Below are 23,126 nucleotides of genomic sequence, written 5' to 3'. Positions count from 1 at the left end.
CATAAATACCTGCAGCTCTCTGCACTCCGGGTAGGTGTACGGAGGAGAACGAGAGAGCGGGCGACAGGAGAAGAAAATCAAATCAAAACAAAACAAAACGAGTGTAAGTATAGGATAAGTGAAGACGGTTGCCCAGCCTGACCTGTGTTTTTGTGTTCGTGATTTTGTTTTTGTTTAAATATTTTATTTGTGCTCTGTGAGCAAGTGTCTTTTTGTTTGTTTAAATATTTTATTTATTTTTGTATTTAATAAACGATGCGTGCTGCGATTCTTTGAACTGCAGTACCTACCTCTGTGTTTTTGTTCCGCCTTCTGGCCTAACGTCACCGACACGCCATTTCCTGCCACATGTGGTGTCATCGTCGGATCGACCACAGCCTCTGACTCAGGCCAGACAGAAAGAGGTACTGCAGTTTTTTCTTTTTTTTTTTTTGTTATTCACTTTTTGGAGTGAGGAAGAAGAGGAAAGATAAGAGGAAGAAGAGGAATTGGAAGGAGACAGCAGCAACTGCAGCAACAGCAGGCACAGGAGGAGATCAGCTGGGAAGCCCTCCTCCACAGTATAAGCAAGACCTACTGTTGCTGCATCTGTGGGGAGTGGGGGCATTCCCCAGTTAATTGCCCTCTCCCCAAAGAAGAGTGGTATTATAGCTGCTGGAGAGGGGACATGGACCTGGAGTGGGAGAAGTCGGTGTGTCCACAGCCCAAGAGGGAGGAGCCCGAATGTCCTGCGCCTGAGTGGGAGGAGCCCATACGTCCTGCGCCTGAGTGGGAGGAGCCCGAACGTCCTGCGCCTGAGTGGGAGGAGCCCGAACGTCCTGCGCCTGAGTGGGAGGAGCCCGAACGTCCTGCGCCTGAGTGGGAGGAGCCCGAACGTCCTGCGCCTGAGTGGGAGGAGCCCGAACGTCCTGCGCCTGAGTGGGAGGAGCCCGAACGTCCTGCGCCTGAGTGGGAGGAGCCCGAACGTCCTGCGCCTGAGTGGGAGGAGCCCGAACGTCCTGCGCCTGAGTGGGAGGAGCCCGAACGTCCTGCGCCTGAGTGGGAGGAGCCCGAACGTCCTGCGCCTGAGTGGGAGGAGCCCGAACGTCCTGCGCCTGAGTGGGAGGAGCCCGAACGTCCTGCGCCTGAGTGGGAGGAGCCCGAACGTCCTGCGCCTGAGTGGGAGGAGCCCGAACGTCCTGCGCCTGAGTGGGAGGAGCCCGAACGTCCTGCGCCTGAGTGGGAGGAGCCCGAACGTGCACAGCCCAAGAGGGGGAAGACGGTGCGTCCACAGCCCAAGAGGGGGAAGGCCGAATGTCCACAGCCCAGGTACCCTCCAGCAGAGGGAGAATTCCTGATGGTTCCACCTCCACCACCGTGGGAGGACTACTTGTCGCTCCCACCTCCACCAGCAGTGGGAGAATACCTACTGGTTCTACCTCTGTGGGAGGACTGTGTGCAGCTCCCACCTCCACCAGTAGAGGGAGAATACCTGCTAGTTCCACCTCCATCGCCATGGGAGGACGGCTTGTCACTCCCACCTCCACCAGCAGAGGGAGAATACCTGCTGGTTCCACCTCTATGGGAGGACTACATGTCACTCCCAACACCACCACCAGCAGAGGGATACTACCTGCTGGTTCTACCTCCCTGGGAGGATTATGTGCCGCTCCTACCTCCACCAGCAGAGGGAGAGTACCTGCTGGTTCCGCCTCCACTACTGTGGGAGGACTGCGTGCCAGTTGCACCTCCACCAGCAGAGGGAGCATGCCTGCTGGTTTCCCCACTGCAGCCAGAAGGGGAGAAGCTCCTGCCATCTTCGCCAGGAGCAGAGCAGCAGGAGCAACCTCTGTCTCCACCCCCGCTAGAGCGAGAGAAGCAGGAGCTGCCTCTCCCATCAGCATTGGAGGGACCAGGACAGGATGCTGCCGGACCTCAGCAGCCCCTGTATAGGTTGCTGAGGGGAGCATGGGAGAAAAATGCCTGCGTCACCCGGGGCTGCCTGTTGCTCCGCATCGTCCGGGGCTGCCTGTTGCTCCGCATCACGTGGGGCTGCTTGTGTCTGCCTTTTATCCCCTAGGGTTGCCAAGGGTCCCACTTCGCCTGGGGTTGCTGAGGGTTCCGCATCGCCTGGGGTTGCCTGTCTCTCCTCTGCTTCTCCTAGGGTCACTGAGGGTTATGTTTTGCCTGGGGTTGCTGAGGACTCTGCATCGCCTGGGGTCGCTGAGGACTCTGCTTCGCCTGGGGCCGCTGAGGGCTCTGCTTCACCTGGGGCCGCTGCCGGCTCTGCTTCGCCTGGTGCTGCTGCCTGGCTTGCTCCGCCTAGGGCCGCTGCCTGGCTTGCCATTGAGACTGAGGGGGGAGGTGGCCGTTGGGGCCATTTGTGCTTTGCACAAAGGAGGGGGAGGATATGTAACAGGGCAAGCAGCCCTGTACAGGGTTTCCCCCTCTGCCCCTGTACTGTGTTTTATGTTTTATTATTTCCTGTATGTGTATATATGACGACGAACTGCCGTGTGTTTTCTTTATTGTTTTTGTGTATATTTTGTTTTTGCAGCGTTGATGGGAAGCCCCATCCACATTAAAAACTCGTGCAGAAGGTGGCCATCTCCCGAATTAATTAAGTGATTAATTTGTTGCTAATCGGGAGATGGTCACCTGCATAAATAACTGCAGCTCTCTGCACTCCGGGGGGGGGGGGGGGTACGGAGGGGAGCAAGAGAGCGGCCAAGAGGAGAAGAAAATCAAATCAAAACAAAACAAAACGAAACGAAACTAAGTATAGGAGCAGTGAAGGCGATTGTCCAGCCTGACCTGTGTTTTTGTGTTCGTGATTTGGTTTTCGTTTAAATATTTTATTTGTGCTCTGTGAGGAAGTGTCTTTTTGTTTGTTTAAATATTTTATTTATTTTTCTTTTTAATAAACGTATTATTAGAAATAGCATTATAAAGACATTTAATTGATCAAAAATGGACATGACTGCTTTTTTTTTTTTTTTTTTTTTTTTTAAGATGCTCTATTTCTTTAAGAAAGATTACTTTACATTCTGGTGACTTTACAGATGTATTGACCTATAATTAATGATTTTGTAACCTTTCGGATACCCTTTGTGGCTTGATCAAATGTCACAATTTCATCAGAAATTATTTCATAATCTGCCCAGCTCAGTAGTATACAAACCACCCAATAGTGTTTTTGTTTTATGCTGCTTGACCGGCCCCTAGAAAAAATAAATACATACCCCCCCCCCCCAATGTAAAATAATGCCTTTCCACTGGTCAGCCATTTTAGTTTTAAAAATGGGATCCTTCATAGTGTTTAATGAGGCATTCATGTTAATCATTTATATTCCATTATACAATAAAAATGGGCGTGGGGGCTGGTACCTTTTTGTTCCTGAAATGTAACTTGTGTTTACAACCTATTAAACTGTTCTACAAAAAGTAAAATTATGGTAGGCAGCGCTCTCAGGGCAAGAGAGTTTAATAGGGTTCAAAGATGTGTAGGCGTTGCACATTTTTCTGTTTTTTAATCTTAACCTGGGAGGCAGGTGGTCCTGCCCGCAGAAAACAAATATTCTGCACTTCCCAAGAACAACTGCAATTACTTCAAATCCAAGTACATGCTGTGTACTCTTGCTTATCTCTTGCTTATCGAATAGTTTTATGGTTGAGTTCACGGTTTTACTACTGGGTGTGTGCAGTGCAGTCAAGTGAATACCTGACTTGCTGTATAAATATGTGACCCAATAGGTAACGTCCTGCCTGACAATTTCCACTGAGATGTTTGGACTTTGATTTGTAGCATAAACTTAACTGTAACTGAGTTGTTGGTTTTTTCTTTTTAATTAGTAAACCAGTCCTAATTAGATGAGGAAGTACACACTGAAATTACAACTAAACTGTCAATTCCGTACAGCCAGGGTAGATCTTACGGGTTTATAGGTTTGTTTATCATATTGGGTATATGTCTGCTTGCAAAGGGTGATAATATATTGAGGATGACCGTAATTTAATTCAGGGCAGCTCAAATGTGTTTCACTGTACAGTAGCAGAGATGCTGACATCAATTGCCGATGTGCTTTAAATAAATAAAAGGTTGCTTGCCTTACATGTCTCTTTATAATTGGAATTACATTTATCTTTTATGTTTCCTGTGTGTAATTTCCATCTCCTTATTTTGGAGCTTGTAAAGGTCAGTTGCATATTTTATTGGATGCATGATGATACACAATCCGAAGGATATACAAACTCACAGTAGTTTTAGCCAGTATTTGTTTAATAAGATTTGCTGTGTCCAATAATGTTCAATTGTAGTTATACTTAAGTACATTTACATGCTCCACAAAGCCTTTCGGATTGAACCTTATATACAAATGTTAACTCTTAAGTGGAACTCAGCAACACTGTTTAAAGGGATTAGCAACACTTCACTGATCCTTTAACAAAACAGGCAGAGTGATGTCATCTATGCATTACTGTTTAGCCCCAGCGCTGCATCATAGAGAATCACAACCATTCCTGTTAGGCTGGACAGATATGTGTTCTCACTGGAGCTATGTGCCGTAACACAAGAATAACACCGTGTAACAATTTTTTTTTTTTTTTTTTTTTCTGTTCCTGGGTAGTAAGTGTTATTTCCTAATTGCTTATGCCTCAAAAGTATAGAAAATGGCTATTATTCCCCACAGACTTTGCTTTTGTAACCAGGACAGTGATATTTTGAAATATCACTATTTCCAATGAGAAAACGGGCAAATGTGTGTCTTTTTGTTCACATAAAGTCAGAAAAAAACAACATATGAATCCAAATTAACATGTATTTATACTAAAGTAATACAAAAATGACTACAAAAGATTTAGAAGTGAGTAGTTTTTCGAGATTTACGATTATACTGTAAATTCTCTCTTGGTGAAACAAATGTCCCGGTCATTTTGCATTCCTTGAAAAAGATTATATTTTGGAAAATTGTCAATTAAAAGTTTTTACATATATATCTGAAGAAGGGACGATTATCTATCTAAGGATCATAATCTAGTAAGCATGTGTCTGAGTAGGGAAAACAACTAGCAATGCCCCACCCCCAGCCATGGATCTGTTAGTATACTCTCAGTATATTGTTTGATACCCTAATGCAGGATTACTTGTTCATGTAATTTCCACTTGGAATGGCTTAGTGTCCATATAGGTCTAAGCTGATCACTCTCGACTAGTCTGACCACCTGTCCAAAGAGCAGTTATACATAACATTCTCGGAGAACAGGATTGGCTCGTCACTTCCATTGTTCATGTGTTTGGTTACATTTATATCACATTGTTCGTGTGTTTGGTTATATTTATATCACATCCCTGTCACCATTTAGGTGTAGGAATCCCTACAGAGTGAAATTACTAAGGCAGAGGAAATTTGAGCCAGGTTAGAATTTAATACCTTCGCAGTACATTTTTATTTTGGAATTTCAACGGACTAGAAAGACTGACGTTGCTATTTGTCTTCAACACCAAGATGATGACAGCAATACAGCCATAGTAAATTGCATAATAATAATCAACAGGGATGGGTAGTGCTCATGTAAGGCAACTGGAAGGCTTCCTGACTCTAACTAATGTATACAGTAAGTGGGTTAAATGGGTTAAAGTACAAGATAAACAGCGATAAGTGTTGAATCTGTAAAAAATAATTCTTTTTCAGGTGCCATTGGGCATGAGAAACTGAGGATTATTTTCTTACCGATTCAACACTTTCAGTTGTTTATGCCACTTAAAACAATCAATGCAAGAGCAAATTACTTGACTTAAGGTTGAAAGAAGAATGTATGCTCACCTGGTACTAAACAAACTAATAAATAAAACACAGAAAATGTATTGAGGTTAGGAGAATATTCGTTTAAACAAATAATTATTTACAGTTTTGTAGGCAGACAGGTCATCATGAAACAAGACTTTCACACATGACAGCATTCGTTTAAACACAAGTAGCACTCTGTCCAAGAAAATTAAATCAATTAAAATGTTATCTGAAAGCAGAAATCATACCACTATGAGGTGTGTGTGTGTGTGTGTATATATATATATATATATATATATATATATATATATATATAATATATATTTGTCAAGTACTGCATATCTATTACATTATGTAACACAATTTTTGTTCCTGGGTAGTAAGTGTTATTTCCTAATTGCTTATGCCTTAAAAGTATAGAAAATGACTATTATTCCCCACAAACTTTGCTTTTGTGACCAGGACAGTGATATTTTGAAATGTACCTATTTCCAATGAGAAAACGGTCTTTTTGTTCACATAAAGTCAGAAAAAAACAACATATGAATCCAAATTAACATGTATTTATACTAAAGTAATACAAAAATGACTACAAAAGATTTAGAAGTGAGTAGTTTTTTGAGATTTACGATTATACTGTAAATCACTTTCACGAATCAGCCCCCAAATGTAGTCTCCCATCATGTTTTGGTTATACCATCCTTGGTAGTGGCGTTCAAAGTCCAGTATATCCTGGTGGAAGCGCTCGCCTTACTCCTCCGAGTACGCTCCCATGTTCTCCTTGAATTTATCAAGATGAGCATCAAGGATATGGACTTTGAGGGACATCCTACAGTCCATTGTGCTGTAGTTCTTCACCAGAGTCTCAACCAGCTCCACATAGTTTTCAGCCTTGTGATTGCCCAGGAAGTCCCAAACCACTGCGACAAAGCTGTTCCAAGCCTCTTTCTCCTTACTTGTGAGCTTCTTGGGGAATTCATTGCACTCCAGGATCTTCTTTATCTGTGGTCCGACGAAGACACCGGCTTTGACCTTTGCCACAGACAGCTTAGGGAAGAAGTCTTGAAGGTATTTGAAGGCTGCCGACTCCTTATTTAGAGCTCTGACAAATTGTTTCATAAGGCCCAATTTGATGTGCAGTGGTGGCATCAGCACCTTCCAGGGGTCCACCAGTGTGGCTCCCACTTGACGTTGTTCCTCCCCACATAGAATTCGGTCCACTGTGGCCAGTCCCGCCTGTGGTAGTGCACCTTGGTGTCCCTGCTGTCCCAAAGGCAAAGATAGCAGGGAAACTTGGTAAAACCGCCTTGGAGACCCATCAGGAATGCCACCATTGCAGCCTCTTGATACCATCTCAGAAAAATGCAGATATGTATCCACTTAGGCAGCTGGAACTAAACTGAACTGGTGGGCTTAAGGCCCCTGTATTTATACTACTATTTACATTACTGTAAATCTCAAAAAACTACTCACTTCTAAATCGTTTGTAGTCATTTTTGTATTACTTTAGTATAAATACATGTTAATTTGGATTTATATGTTGTTTTTTTCTGACTTTATGTGAACGAAAAGACACACATTTGCCCGTTTCCCCATTGGAAATAGTGATATTTTTAAATATCACTGTTCTGGTCACAAAAGCAAAGTTTGTGGGGAATAATAGCCATTTTCTATACTTTTGAGGCATAAGCAATTAGGAAATAACACTTACTACCCAGGAACAAAAATAAATAAATAAATAAATAAATTGTTACACTGTGTTATCAACCAGTAGGGCAGGGATGGTTGCTTTAAATGTCCACTCTTTAAAAAATTCACATCGATTTTATTTCCAAAAAAGCAAAAGTGACCCTCTTCTTCATTTAGTAGAGCAAGGAGACACAGAGGCCACATGAAACATCTTTAAGCAGTTATGTATCAGCACTCAAAATCATTGTAATCTCAGCTGGTTCCAATGATGTCATAATGCAAGGTTGTCACTACTGGTTTAAATTATATTGAACAACATGAGCACTAGAAGAGTCCAGGCATTTGAGAATTACGGAATAGGCATTGGCAAGACCATGAGTAAACTTTCTAGATTCTATAGGATATACCTGTCATTTTGTGCTGCATAGTTTTTCAACCCACGGAGACACTGCTGTAATGGAAAAAGGGTTTCTAATAGAAATGACATCAGCAGTTGGAGGACTGCCAGAAATCTCCATCATAGGATGCCACTGGGTGGTGTCGCACATCACTAGGTTTAAGAGAACAGAAAGGAAAGGCTGCGAGCAGAATTAGAAGGGGCTAATCTAATATATATATATATATATATATATATATATATATATATATATATATATATAATATACACACACACACACACACACACACACACACTGTACCGTGAAAAAGTATTTGCCCCATCTAATTTTCTGCATATTTTTGACACTGAATGTTATCAGATCATCAACCAAAATCTAATATTAGATAAAAGGGATCCTGAGTGAACAAAAAATACAAAATGTTGATATTTATTTATTAAAGAAAGTTATGCAACACTCAATGCCCCCGTGTGAAAAAGTAATCGCCCCCTTAGACTCAATAACTGGTTACGCCACCTTTAGCAGCAACAACTGCAACCAAACACTTCCTGTAGTTATTGATCAGTCTCTCCCAGCACTGTGGAGGAATTTTGGCCCTCTCCTTCATGCAGAACTGCTTCAACTCAGTGACATTTGTGGGTTTTTGAGCATAAACTGCTTGTTTCAGGTCCTGCCACAACATCTCAATGGAATTTAGGTCTGGACTTTGACTAGGCCATTCCAGAACTTTAAATTTCTTGTTTTTCAACCATTCTGATGTAGACTTGCTTCTGTGTTTCGGATCATTGTCTTGCTGCATGACCCAGCTACGCTTCAGCTTCAGCGCATGGACGGATGGCCTGACATTCTCCTGTGGAATTCTCTGATACAGAGCAGAATTCATGGTTCCTTCAATGATGGCAAGTCATCCAGGTTCTGATGCAACAAAGCATCCCCAAATCATGATACTACCACCACCATGCTTGACCATTGGTATGAGGTTCTTACTGTGGAATGCAGTGTTTGGTTTTCGCCATACATAATGGGGCCCATGTTGGTAAAAAGTTCCACTTTTGACTCATCTGTCCATAGAACATTGTTCTGGAACTCTTGAGGATCATCCAAGTGCTTTTTGGCAAACTTAAGATGAGCATTCACGTTCTTCTTAGTGAGCAGTGGTTTCCGCCTTGCTACTCTGCCATGAATCCCATTTTTGCCCAGTGTCTTTCTGATGGTGGAGTCATGAACACTGACCTTAGCCGAGGTGAGAGAGGTCTGTAGATCCATAGATGTTGTTCTAGGGTTCTTTGTAACTTCCTGGATGATTTTACGCCTTGCTCTTGGAGAGATTTTGGCAGGACAGACACTCCTGGAAAGATTCACTACTGTCCCAAACTTTCTCCATTTGGACAATATGGCTCTGACTGTGGTTTGGTGGAGCCCCAGAGCCTTAGAAATGGCTGTAACCCTTTCCAGACTGATAGGCATCAACCACTTTTTTTCCAGAGGTCTTCAGGAATTTCTTTTGATCGAGGCATGATATGCCTCTAGAAACTGCGTGCTGACAACTTCACTCTGATGGTAAGTGCCAAAGTTAGTCATATTTATACTGGGCAGGGCTGACCCAAATCAGGCCTGATTGTTAACCAAAGTATTCAAACAACTGACCCTAATTATCTCTTTAATTGGGTTGAGTTAACTAGGGGGGCAATAACTTTTTCACACCTGAAGATTGCATGTTTGATTACCTTGCACACTAAACAAATGAAAGAAGCACCAAACTTTGGTGTCATTTTTTCTCTCAGAGCCCCTCTATATATTACTACAACCCACAAAAAGATCTGACAAAACTCAATGTGAAAAATGTGCAAAAATGCAGAAACTCTGACGGGGCAAATACTTATATATAATGTGTGTATTTACTCTAGGGGTAGAATTATTACAGTATTTTAATGTTTGAAACAAACTGCCTATGTTTTTTTTTGTTTTGTTTTAATCCAGCACTCGCTGGTTGGATAAGAGGATAAACGTTCACACTCGTATTCAAATGTGGTCCATTACCTGCGTGCTATGGGGTTTAGTTAGCCTTGTGCTATTGTACTATATTTGAACACCGTGGCATGTGTCAGCCAGAGCCAGACTGCCACTTTAAAAAGAGATACACTTGACATGTCCTGCAATGGGGATGTGGTGATTTTACTGTGAAGTTAAAAAAATAATTGTATTTTCTTGTTTAATGTTACATTTAGCAAGGATGATAATTACTGAAACTATTAATTGTACTGCTAAATGCATTTAATTTGAAAGGCAACAAAAAAATTACTATAGATTACTTTAACAATGTTATTATTATAACATTTTGTCATGAAACAATAGATTCTGGTGGTAATTCTAATATTTACCAAAAAAATAAATAAAAAATGAAGTAATAATTGTTAATATTTCAATAAATCTGAATATTAAAAATTAAATCAATATATATTTATTTAAAGTGTAATTTTTAACAAAATAGATATACTAAAAATGTAGTTTTTTGTATATTATTTGGAGTCACAATACAATGATAAACAGATTGCCCAGGGAAGTAACAGTAGAAAGGCTATAATTATATATTTTAAGGTGATTTCCTATGTAATCTAAATGTTGTGTTGTGGGGCTGAAGTCTGTCCTGACCAGCTATTTGATTACAATAATGAAAGTTGAGGTTTTAAGCAACACACACCCTGATGAGTCATATCCAAGTAGAGAACATGTCATGAATGAAGATGAAAGCCATTCTATTATTCTCTGAAAAGCAATTTAATATTGTCACATCATCTTGTTGGTCATGGGATATGTGTCCTGATCTCGTCCGATTAGTTAGTGTAGAGGTGAGCAGTTCACATTGTGAAGAGTCACGTGAGTCTGCTGCTCATCATATTAATGAATTACTTTCTTCAGTATATATGTGCTGCTTTGCAAAAAGCAGCCGTGCAATATGAAAATGCTGGCCAATTTGTAGGATCAAAACTTTACCTCAATATAACCAATTTAATATGTATGTTTTTAAAATTAAAAACACTAATTTTTTAAATCATAATAAAAAAAAAAAAAAACTGGTTAAAATATCCCCAAACATTTTGTGTGTTTGTGTTTATTTACACAAAAGTGTGTCAACTGGTCTATACTAGTTATGTATCAATAACATTTTTTTTTTTTTCACAAAAAAAGGCCACTACCTGACCCATTGTTCTGGAATGCTGTAAGGTGGCTGCATCGAGGTTCTAGGGAGCTTTGTAGTTATTTCCTGAATTAACCTAAAAGTATAAACAAAGGCCATAACTTCTGGAGATACATCCAATCTGTGGGTTAATTAGTCCACTGATGGCAGTGTCGTGTTCTTTCAGCTTATTAGCACTTTTGCAGGCTGACTTGAGCTGGGAAACAAAAATGCAAAGGCATAGATATAGAATAGGAATAGCACAGCGGCTCTCTTTGTACTGTCACCTCAATAGGCCTTAATCCCTGGCCTGGACAGAACTATCTTCAACTCCTCTGCCTTGCATTCTCGCCAGTGTCCTTATCAGCCCCCCCCCCCCCCCCCCCCCCCCCCCCCCCCCCCCCCCCCCCACACTTTCCACCCACCCCCCCCCTCCCCCCCCCCCCCCCCCAAGTCTTTGTCAATCCCCCATGTTTTTTGAAGCTTTCCCACCAAGGGACCCTGTATTATGGATTAGATGATAGTTGATGTCACTGACCAGAAACAAACAAAACAAATAATAATGTGGAAGTACCATATACATTTTCTTTAAAAAGACCATCCATTTTATGAATATGAAGCTAGCCTCTGGGTGTATATGTGTAAGGAAGTTTCCCCCAGCACATTGTTATTCAGCTAGCTTTAACAAGAGTTAGTGTTCAGCATATTGATTTCCCTTCTCTGACCCCTCTGGGGCTGTCAATGAGCACCAGCTCTCAAATGCTTTGCTGGAAACGCTGGCTTCCTGAATGGTTTCAGCAGCATCCAAATGATTCAGGGCATGTCGCTTTCTATATATGGGATGTTGCTGTACCTGCTGTCTACTACTGCCCACTGCTGCACTGCCTGCCTCACGATCTCTTCAGAAAGGCGCTGGGCATAGTCCAGAAGCATCGGATTGACCAATGCCGATCCGTTGTCCCTGCAGTGTAGTTCCGAGTTCACCAAAGCTGTTTTGTCTTCTGAAGATTTATTTTCCTTGCTGTCTGTCTTCTCCACCAAGTTGGCATTTTCAGCCAGGTTACTGTGCTTTGATTTTATGCATCCCATAGTATAAATAATATAGCCTCAGCCTTTTACTTTCTTTTACTATGCCTTCCCTTGTTTTGTTAAAGTGTTTCCAGTGATCGCTGGGGCTGGCAGCTGTGACGCAGATTCCAGCAGTAGTTTGAAGGGATGGGCAGCCAAGACACCTAAATACGTTGTGGAGTCACGGTTTCATTGATTTGCTCCCCTGACACAGCCTAATCTGGCAACAAGACAAAAAAACAAAGTGTTTACTGAGGATGAGGAAGCAATACAGACAGAATAAAAGAACATCACAATGAGGAGCTGATAAAACCTTTGAAACATTGAATGTTTACTAATCCCTCAATAACAATTTAAACACCTTGCAGAACTGTCATGTCAAACAGGTGGCATCTGTGGCAGTATTACCGTAGTTGTTTGTTTTTGTCATTCGTATTAGCTTGTGGTAAAGAGGAGGGCAGCAGCTTTTTCTGGGAAGTATAAACCTTGAAGGGGAAGTGATATTAGCCACATTTGACTGTTCTGGAGTGCTCTTGGCCTATTTAACAACAGTAAACGTTTTTTAAAGAACATTCAATTCATTTAATTAAGCAAAACAGACTCTGAAAAGGGAAAGGAAAAAAGGGGGTTTGTGAAAAGGGCCGTTTCCACCCAGCCAGTATTCTGTAAAGTTTTCTATCAAATGGTATGGCTGTTTAATCTCACAGTTCATGTGAAACTGGATCAAATTATCAGTAAGGTTAGAGTATGTATATGTGATTGGAAGGGATATGTACTCATATTAACTGTTTGCACATGTATTCATCAATCAGCTTACTGACAAACACAAGTCTGGAATAATGAACTTCCTCAAATCTCCCATTAGCTTATTGAGTAAGTTTAGCATAATTAAAAGAGCTTAGCTTTCCCTTAAGCATTGCTCTTTAAATCCCAGAGAATCAGTAAGCAGCTGCCAACAGAGAGCCTACAATCACTCTTTCAGTCTTTTGGATCTGCTGTCTTGTCCATATTGACACATCGATTTTCAACAGGGAGATGCAGCTTTTATATATTACAGAATACATGTCAGGGGTTCCATTTGAATTCAAAGGAATCAGCTGCCTAAAAGGACAGCACTTTATGACAAACTTTTCAATACACGATATATACGTATATATAATATATATATATATATATCTATATATACGTCATTATATATATATAGATATATATTATTTATCTATTAATAATATAGTCTAACTTAGAAAATTATGCATTGAAAGTAGGTTACATGCTTTTGTTTATATACAGTAAATCAAGTGAGAGGTCCCACATGTCGGGTAATTCACTGTATTTGTTTACATAAAGGTTCAGTTAAAAACAAATGCATAACAGGGTAGGCTCAAAATAACGTAACTGTTTATACATAATACACTGAAATGATATGACTAACGTAGCTGCACGTATACATGGCTTACAAAACACAAGTATTTGGTTTTAGTCCGAGATGGTAATTAATAGACAATAATGGAATATATTGCACTGAAATGTAAACAGGGCTCAGACTGGTCGAATTCGAACTCGACTGCATCAATTAACGAATTCATAATTGACAGAACTCAAGGTCATTTAAAACTAAGGGAAACTGTCGGCACGATTCGCTAAAAGCATATTATATTAGAGCAAATATATTCTAAAATAGCGTTTTTAAAAATACTTTTCATTGGGCTGTGCATCATGTTTTAAATACAAAGCAGTATCGTTCGTTTATTTTAAACTTCTGTTTTATTATTTTGCTTCATCATGTTTAAATACTTGCTACAGATTTGCGTTCCCAGAGGAAAAACGCAAAACATTTCTAGATTGAGCATCAACACACATTTGCCTCATGTTCACGGAACTGTATATAACACCAGTGTTGAAAAGGTTACCTACCTTGAGGAAAGAGGCAAAGTTAAAATATGTCTTGAAAGGCAGCGGTAGGTCCATTTCATTCAGATCCAGCGGAAACAAATATTTTACACAAAAGTAGCACTTATTTTGAAGATAAATTATGTGCACAGATCAATCTGTTGTAGTTTGTAGTGTCTGTACCAGACGTGTCAATATTGGTCAGACAACCGTCCTATAAAGATCTCTTTGGAGAGAGCAGGTTTATACTACCAAATCTGCATCAGTTCTGTGTTCATGTGAATTGAATACACCGTAGCCCTTGAAAAAATGAGTCGGAACGTATTTAAATACTTGCAAATTCAATTGAAATCGCACTTCACAACGCACCATGAAGACAGAAAAGGCAGTCTGATTACTGTCAAAAAAAAAAAAAAAAAAAAAAAAAAAAAACGCTGCTGGAATCCTATTCCAAATCCAGTGTTATTTCAGTTAATGCCAGAGATGGAGGAGGGTACGGTCTGAAGTTAGGTTGTTTTTTTCTATGAATATGCTTACATTGGATATAGTTTTTCATCATCCATATGTAAATAATTCCATTTATCAATGACGAACCCTAAATGTAAGCTGTTTAAAATCGCGTTGAACACAGTACCTTGTTATTATTATAAAATAGACGCTACTACCGTGCCTATTGCTATAGCGTCACCTATCGGTAGGCAATTTCAAAACTTAGGGGGAAACGGTTATGTTCGATTGTTTAAATGCAATTTCTCCAGAGAGTTAGCCATATCGTTTATTTAGTGAAATATTTATTTAATCTAAACATACATTCAAATCATCACTAGATTTTGTGTTTTTACTTGTTTAATTATAATAGACTCATTCATAACAGTATTACACTTGCAGATATGAAAAGTACTAGTGATTGTTCGTGGATTGCTTTTAATGAAGCTAATGTCTGCATTGAGTTAGTCGGTTAGTAATTATTAGGCTTTCACAGTACAGTACTTACTTTGTTTTTGTACAGCGACCTTACTGAAACGCTATTTAATAAGAAAACGACAGTTGAAGAATACGTTACCTCTGTTCGTTCTGGAATGGTTTCTGTTTAGTTTATTGCTTTTTGTAAACATCCTGTTAAGGTCCCGTGATACGAAAACGTAAACTTTGGACAGTGAAAACCTGGCGTGTCACTGAACAGTCACGATAGGTGCAGTTATTACAGCTGACCGTCTCACCCCTGAGGCTTTTGTGTACAGGTGCAATGATTTGGTGGTTCGTGGGTTTTGAGCAGTACTCATACACACGGGTTTTCTCAATCTCAGGTTATCTTTAGAAATGTATTAAAAAAAAAAAAAAAAAAAAAACAACAAAAAAAAAACACTATGGATTGGCTACTTTGAGTGACGTACTATATAAATCTAATAGGGCAATGCTAACACTAAAATATTTACTTAGTAATCTTGCCAATAACATATTTTGAATGTATATACCGTATTTGAAATTAACATGGATTAGCCATATTGCTATCATATGAATGTATTAATTTAAACCGATGTTCAGTGGTAAATCCCAACTCGAACCTTTCCCTTATCTATACATGCATTACATTCCTAGCACTTTCCCAGGGATGTTTTGCAGTGGTGTGCTACTGGCTCCCTCTTGTGGATTTAGCAAACGTTGAGTTAAGGAATGTACGCCTGTCTGGAGCTTACGGCTTACCTTTTTGTTGATTTTGATTTTTCTCAATTTTTTCTTCTTCTGGTATTTCAAACCTACTATTAAAGGGATGACAATGAATGCATTCACATACTTAAACCTTTTGGTACAAATATACCAATGTATCTATTATATATGATGTAAGAGCGAGTATGGTAAATGATTATTGCTTTCTGTTATTATCATAAGATTAAGCCTACACCAGGGGTCAATTGCAACGAACTGAAAGGAGCGTACTAACTGAGTGATCCCGCGGTTAGTGCAGAGGAACAAACAGTACGCAAGTTAATACCAATTGCAACGAACTAAGCAGCTCAATATAGTCCCCAGCTGCGCTTTAAAATTAATAAATAAATAAAATGATTAAAATGTGTCTCAATTGCAACGAACCCAAAGTAACTGCTGTTGCCCTGCAGATTAGAGGATTCTAAAACACTCAAAGTCTGATAATTTCTGTAGACTGAAGACTTGTAGTATCGTACTAACTCGAACAAACATGAAAAATCCCCAAATGTATTGACAACTTTTATGAAACTGAACTATTCAAAACAAAACAAAACAAAGTGTCAAAACGATTGCAACAAAACCAGTTTCATCGTTATTTAACTTATTCAATTTAACGCAGGGCTATTTTACATATAAACAATAATAATAAATAATTCCAGTACGACTTTCCAGTCTCTTCGGTCTCTCTAAAGTCAGCATTACAGTGCTTTCCGTGCAGTTGTGCGCTGCAGAATTGCTGTTGAATCCTTTCGGCCATCCTCCACAGTTTCTATAAAATCTTTTAAGGCCATGAAATAAAGTTTTTGCTCCATTGTATAATTTTGCACACGACTACTGTCCATTGGTAAGGGGGGAATAGGGTTTAAACACATGAGCAGACATGAAAATAGATACAAATGTTACCTTTATGAAGATTATAAGGAGCATATCGAGAAAATGAAATTAAGCAGTGGTAGCATAGAGACCTATAGAGGCAGAAGTTGTTGCTGCTGTAGATATTACAAATAGACAAATACACTGTTACTTAAATGTTGTAGGTCAGGAATGCTTTAAATATGGAGGAATATAAACTTCGTTCCATGAAATGGAAAACCAATTAATCTGTTATTTAAAAACAATAATTAATTATACTTAAATGTAACAGCAATAGATACACATCAAATAAATTAACTGCAAGGAATCAGAATCACGATAAAAAAAAATACATACACACACAAAAGAAATTAACATAAAGGACTCCGCCAGAGGGAACAAACAAATGGTTAGACGTGTATATTAAAGTTGTTAGAAATGAAATGATAACGGGCCTTAGAAGTAAAGGAAAACTAAATGTAAGTACGAATGAAGAAGACGCGCTAAAGGAATTACTAAAGGATGATAGCATCATTATAAGACCAGCAGATAAAGATTCTGGGATGGTAGTAATGAACAAAGGTGCTTATATAAAAGCAGAACTTTGGCAGATAGATTATATAAAAATGGGTTTGTATCGAAAGAATAAAAAAGTTACATACTTGCGCAAAATTCAAGAACAGTCCCGTATTAGCTAGTCAGTAATTTACGCAGGCTCCGTACTAAATCTACAAGTTCGTTTTAACTGACCCAATAAGTTCCAAATGTATTTTTGAAACTCACGTAGCAGTTCTAAAATTGATCAGCAGGGGACAGACTGTGCGCTCCCAAAACGCCTGAGAAAATTAACAAGCCCTGAAAAATATTAAGCAGGCGTTTACAAGGTACATAGTTAATTTATAAACTAATATAATTTGGGAAATTACTTAGAAATCAACAGTTTCTTATTTGATGTAATAACACAGTAAGGAGATTGACTGTACACTTTTCTTTAATCTTGAGCAACTGCATGCCAGGCTTTTAAATCGTAATAACTATTATTGAACGGTTTCGTATACAACCAATAACAGTATTCTTTGCAGAATTTAACTTTATTAGCAAGAGGTTTCATACAGTAAAGGTACATTATGCATTATGTTCTCTTAAACAATGTTTACATTGCCCAAAATGACACTCAATTACTACTACCCTATTAGGCTATTTATTATCGATATGAAAAAGGTAATAGGCCTACAGTGCAATACATATAAATAACACGATTTCAATAAATGTAATACAATTACAAAGTATTACACTACAATAAGTTTTGTTTGCAAACCTGTACCCCTGGTGTTTATTTACCGCGAGTGGTTGGAAAAGACTATGCACCTAAATCTGAAGTCGTAATGTTGCAAGGACATACGTAAATGACAACATTAACTTGCCTACTATATAGGCATTACTCTTCACCCCAAATTAATTGAATAGCAGGCTCAATAGTTTTTATCACGGACGAATTGTGGTTTGCTACTCAATTGACATTGTAACCCTAATCGAATCTTAAACGCCAAAGTAGCACACGGGTATCCAATTACAGTAGGTAATGCACGTGTAGTCAGAAAATACCTTTTATTTGATTTACTTGGTTAGATCTGCCAACTTTAGAACGTGTTTCTACCATGGCTCTGGTTTAAACTGTGAGAGAAAAATGGATCGCACTCCAGACATCAAGATTCATTCTTGCCCAACCAACCAATCGTTGAATTTTGACGACACAATAGTGTAACCAAAGTTGGGGTATAAAAAGCCCCGTTAGAATATATGACACCTATCAGTGTGGTGGACGGTTCTCAGTATACTCCTCACCGCATAACATAAAGTGGAACCAAGAATAACAAACAAAAAAGTACACTGCCAAAAAAGGGGAACATGCAGAAATCACGGATTCTTATTTACTTGTGTCTCCTGGTTGCGTTTGGTCCAGTGGGTCTTGGGGAGATTCCTCAGCAGCCTTCAGAGAAAGCGGACGCCAGTGAACCGTGCTCTACTTGTGACACAAGGCAGCACAGTAAACTCTTAAGACTGCAATCTATCAAGTCGCAAATCCTCAGTAAGCTTCGCCTCAACCAGGCTCCAAACATCAGCCGTGATGTTGTCAAGCAGCTCTTACCCAAAGCTCCTCCAGTGCAGCAACTGCTTGATCAATACGATGTCCTGGGGGATGATAATAACGACGCCGCCTTGGAAGATGACGATTACCATGCCACCGCCGAAACCATCATCACCATAGCCACAACGCGTAAGTACCCTCACAAAGCGCAAACTTGCATTGACGTTAGTTGCACAGTAGCAGTATCAGAATATTGACTAGTAATATTGTATGTTCTTGTTGCAGAAATGCAAATATACAAAGCAGCAAGTTTGGTTTCTACCCATATTGTATGTCTGTAATATTATCGGCTACTGCAGTAACAGGCAACTGCATAAAAATAATAATAATTGCCGAGTTCAAAATTAACACTTTAACAAACATATTTTGTTATCCATGCGACTTATCGTTATTTGTCCAGATGTATGGTATTTTTCATTGGCTTTTTGCGATTGAATGGACTTTGAAGTACAACTTTCTTTGGTTTGATTAACTTAAAATTTGGACATTAACATGTTAACATCTCTGTTAGTTCTTCTAGATTAACTAAATTATTTATGTTCTGGAGCGTGTAAGAAAGACGCATTGTCCCAAAAGCATAGTCGTGTTCATTTGAGAAGAATAAGTGATTATAACAATTAGTGACGGTGGTCTGGCCTCAGGGAGTTGGGGGGCAGTTGAATTGCAGCTGACTCTACTAAAGTGCTAAGTCAGCTTTAACTAATTGCATTATGTACGGTACTCTAACACACAAATTATTGGCAAAAATACTACTGTAGCTGATTGTTTTTCAAATACTGATTTTATTTCACCCATAAAGAAAAGTATACCAACATATAAAGGGGAGTGAAAACCCACGGAGTTCTTTACAATAGGTAGGCCTATATGTCGCATTTTTTTATTAAAACTAATTGCTCACCAGGTAAGCCATCTCGTTTACAAGAGTGACGGGTAGCCCACAGAAAAATGCAACATGTCAACTCATTTGAAAAAGAAGTGGAGTTAAACTAAAATAGGCAAAATGGTTAGATCAGATTAGGTGGCATAGAACCAGCAGAATAAACTTACTAATATATTTGGTTTTATTTGTTACCGACTCATCCCTGTTTTTTTTTTCTCCATAAAGCGGACTCCATTGTACAGATTGATGGAAAGCCCAAGTGCTGCTTCTTCACATTCAGCCCGAAAATTCAAACCAACCGTATAGACAAAGCACAACTCTGGATACACCTGCGTCCAGTCCAGGAATCCACGACTGTCTATCTGCAGATCCTCCGACTCAAGCCAGTGACCGACGGGACCAGGCACACAAGAATCCGGTCTTTGAAGCTCGACGTAAACTCTGGGACCAGCATGTGGCAAAGCATAGATTTTAAACAAGTATTGCAATCCTGGTTTCGGCAGCCTGATATAAACTGGGGGATCGAGATCAATGCATTCGATTCCAATGGAAATGACCTGGCTGTTACTTCGCCGGAACCAGGGGAGGAGGGGTTGGTAAGTGGTTCTTATAAGTAAATGTATGAAGCAGACCAATATAACATTTTGACATATGTATTTCAGTGTGTATTAATTGTACTTGTTACTAGTATGAAGATGGCGTTAGTACCAACCATGAAGGCTATGTCCTTTGTGGGGGCAGTTCTGTGAAAAGCTGCTGTAATACATTCTTGGAGGAAGTCATTCTAATTTCTTAACTGATAGAGGGACACAGATAGAAGACTGAAAGCAAACACGTCTTGGTTAGCAGGTGGTTCCTTATCCAAGACTGAACAAGCTGTTCATATTTTTGGAAACAGACACAGTCTCAAAGGTGATGCCTTAACAGACTATTCTATAACTTTGCTACAGAAATAACAAAAATAACAATTCAAGTGATCACAGAGGAATGGTCTCATATCTTTCCAGAAGAATTTAAATTGTTTTGGAATTTAGCTGTTTTCTTTATGAAACTGCAATACTGATATTATTCTTCCCATGTCTGCAGTAATTTTTCCCATGTCTACTTTATAGGACGTTAATGACAAACCTGTGTTCAGTGGTTTGTCATTAACGTCCTATAAAGGGTGGTGCAATCAAAGTCATGATCCATCATGTGGCATGGAACAGAAAAGCCAGAGCACCTGTTGTTGTTATAGTTTTTTTTTTAAACCTCCTGCAGTGATTTAGAGGACAGATCACAAACCCAGTGCACTAGAGCAGCCATTTTACAAAAGAGCTTTGAAACAGACTTTAAAGTTGTAAGTGTAAATCTTGTAGTTCAGCCTGTTGCCTTAATTTAAGCTATGCTCTGTCTTTAAACTATATCACTTAAACATATTTAAAAAAGAAGAAACAGTTTGAAGGAAATGCAATTCCAGCAGGGATCCCTCTCCGATTGAAAAACATTTAGAGCCATACCAGGTCTGAGCTGATTTAGACAAGCAAACAAAAGGTGTCCAAGCCTGTTTTGCTCTTATTTTCATCCTTGGAATTGTCAGAAGAAAGAGTAACAATTTGGGCCTGTAAGGTATACAACTAGGAAAGAGACAGGGGGATCATTAGTCAGGAATAATGATGTTTCACTGGAGTGCGTGTCGGTGACTGCGCATATTTAATGATAAAATGGATCTTTTCCTTGTCCTTGTTTTAACAGCAACCTTTCTTGGAAGTGAAGATTACAGATGTGCCCAAGCGACCAAGGCGAGACTTGGGCTTGGACTGCGACGAGCACTCTCTTGAATCCCGATGCTGTCGTTACCCCCTCACTGTGGACTTCGAGGACTTCGGATGGGACTGGATTATTGCACCTAAACGATACAAGGCCAATTACTGCTCAGGAGAATGCGAGTTCATGTATCTGCAGAAATATCCTCACACTCACCTGGTCCACAAAGCGAACCCCAGGGGTTCGGCAGGGCCCTGTTGTACCCCTACCAAGATGTCCCCCATCAATATGCTCTATTTCAATGAGAAAGAACAAATAATATACGGCACAATCCCGGCCATGGTGGTAGATCGCTGTGGGTGCTCATGAGCTTGCCAGAGAAGCCCATTCCTTCCTGAGGCTGGACTTGAAAATGGAGAGATTTCTTCTGTCAGTGATTTCTGCATTTCCAAAATACTGTGCAACAGAACAAGAATAGAGGCAGTTGCTTCAGATTCAAAAGTAATGTTGAGCAAGTCATCGAAAATCTTCCTGGAAGACAAATCTACGAGGCTGCTGGGTGTTTGATTTCATACTCGAGAGGGAGAAGTCGCAGTCCAGGCCATGGCATCTCCTAGTGACCCTTTTCTTCTTACAGGCATGCATACATACACCTTTCAACACCAGCTTTGACAACCTAACAATATATTACACAATATCTCAGAAAATTCATATATGCAGATATTTCTGAAAGAATTTAAGAAGCCTCTACAGTAGGTCTTTTTGAGAAAGGCTTGATGCTTGAATTCAAGATTTGATGGGCTTCAATTAATGTTAACATTTACATAAGAGGTATTATAGTACAGTAAACAATTGCTTTCCTGTCACAGTGCCACCTGAACTGTTCTACACACTTGAATTGTAATTTTATATCAGAATTGCTGGAAAGATGGACTTGATTTAGAGGCAACTAAGAATGCAGTGTTTGTGATTAAATGTGTAAAAGGCAGAGAAATGTAAAAATATGTTAAATGTTAAAACCATGCTTAATGAGTAAGAAGCCGGGTTCCAAAAAATATAACGTCACACATCCCCAGGTGTTGCTACAACTGTTTAAATTACATACCTGTCATTTTTTGTTAATATCCTGACAACTTTTTACATTTATAACTTTAAAGTCTATTTGAAAGCTACTTTTAAATGGACACTCTAGTGCACTGATAGTGTAAGGATTATTGCCCACATTGTCAAACAGGTAACACTGCAATAACGATCCATAATGTGGTACAGAACAGAAAACCCAGAGCACCTGTTGTTGTTATAGTTTTTTTTTAAACCTCCTGCAGTGATTTAGAGGACAGATCTCAAACCCAGTGCACTAGAACAGCCATTTAAAAGAAAGAGCTTTGAAACAGACTTTAAAGTTGTAAGAGTGTAAAAAGTTGTCAGGATGTTAACAATGAAAAGAGAAATTAATTGTTAACGCTATGTTTTTTTTTATAACCCTGTTACTTACTCTTTAAACTGTTTTACAAATAACACAGTTTGCACTATGGCAAACCAATAGAAACAAATTGGTTGCTACAAAAAACAAAAAAAAAAGATTTTGATATGTTTGCTAATTTGTAATGTGTACATGGCATTGTTTCTATACAGACTTTCCTTTTTTTTTAACCACTGTTTGTAATATCTGTTACACAAATAAAGGTGCTTTATTTATATATATATATATATATATATATATATATATATATATATATATATATATATATATATATATATATATTAAGTCAAAACAAAAAAATAAAAATGCTCCCAAAAT

General features: G+C 39.3%; 1 protein-coding gene across 1 annotated transcript; it reads left to right on the top strand.

Annotated features, from left to right (window-relative positions):
- Window positions 1-18,376: 18,376 nt before the first annotated feature.
- On the top strand, window positions 18,377-22,579 carry mstnb (myostatin b). Its single transcript, XM_041262695.1, has 3 exons — window positions 18,377-18,828; window positions 19,805-20,175; window positions 21,314-22,579. Exons 1-3 carry the CDS (start codon window positions 18,459-18,461, stop codon window positions 21,692-21,694), a joined length of 1,122 nt encoding a protein of 373 aa, XP_041118629.1. The 5' UTR covers window positions 18,377-18,458; the 3' UTR covers window positions 21,695-22,579.
- Window positions 22,580-23,126: the final 547 nt, after the last annotated feature.

This window comes from Polyodon spathula, chromosome 11 (assembly GCF_017654505.1).
Source record: "Polyodon spathula isolate WHYD16114869_AA chromosome 11, ASM1765450v1, whole genome shotgun sequence".
Lineage (NCBI taxonomy): Eukaryota > Metazoa > Chordata > Actinopteri > Acipenseriformes > Polyodontidae > Polyodon > Polyodon spathula.
This window is presented reverse-complemented; position numbering and strand designations above follow the sequence as displayed.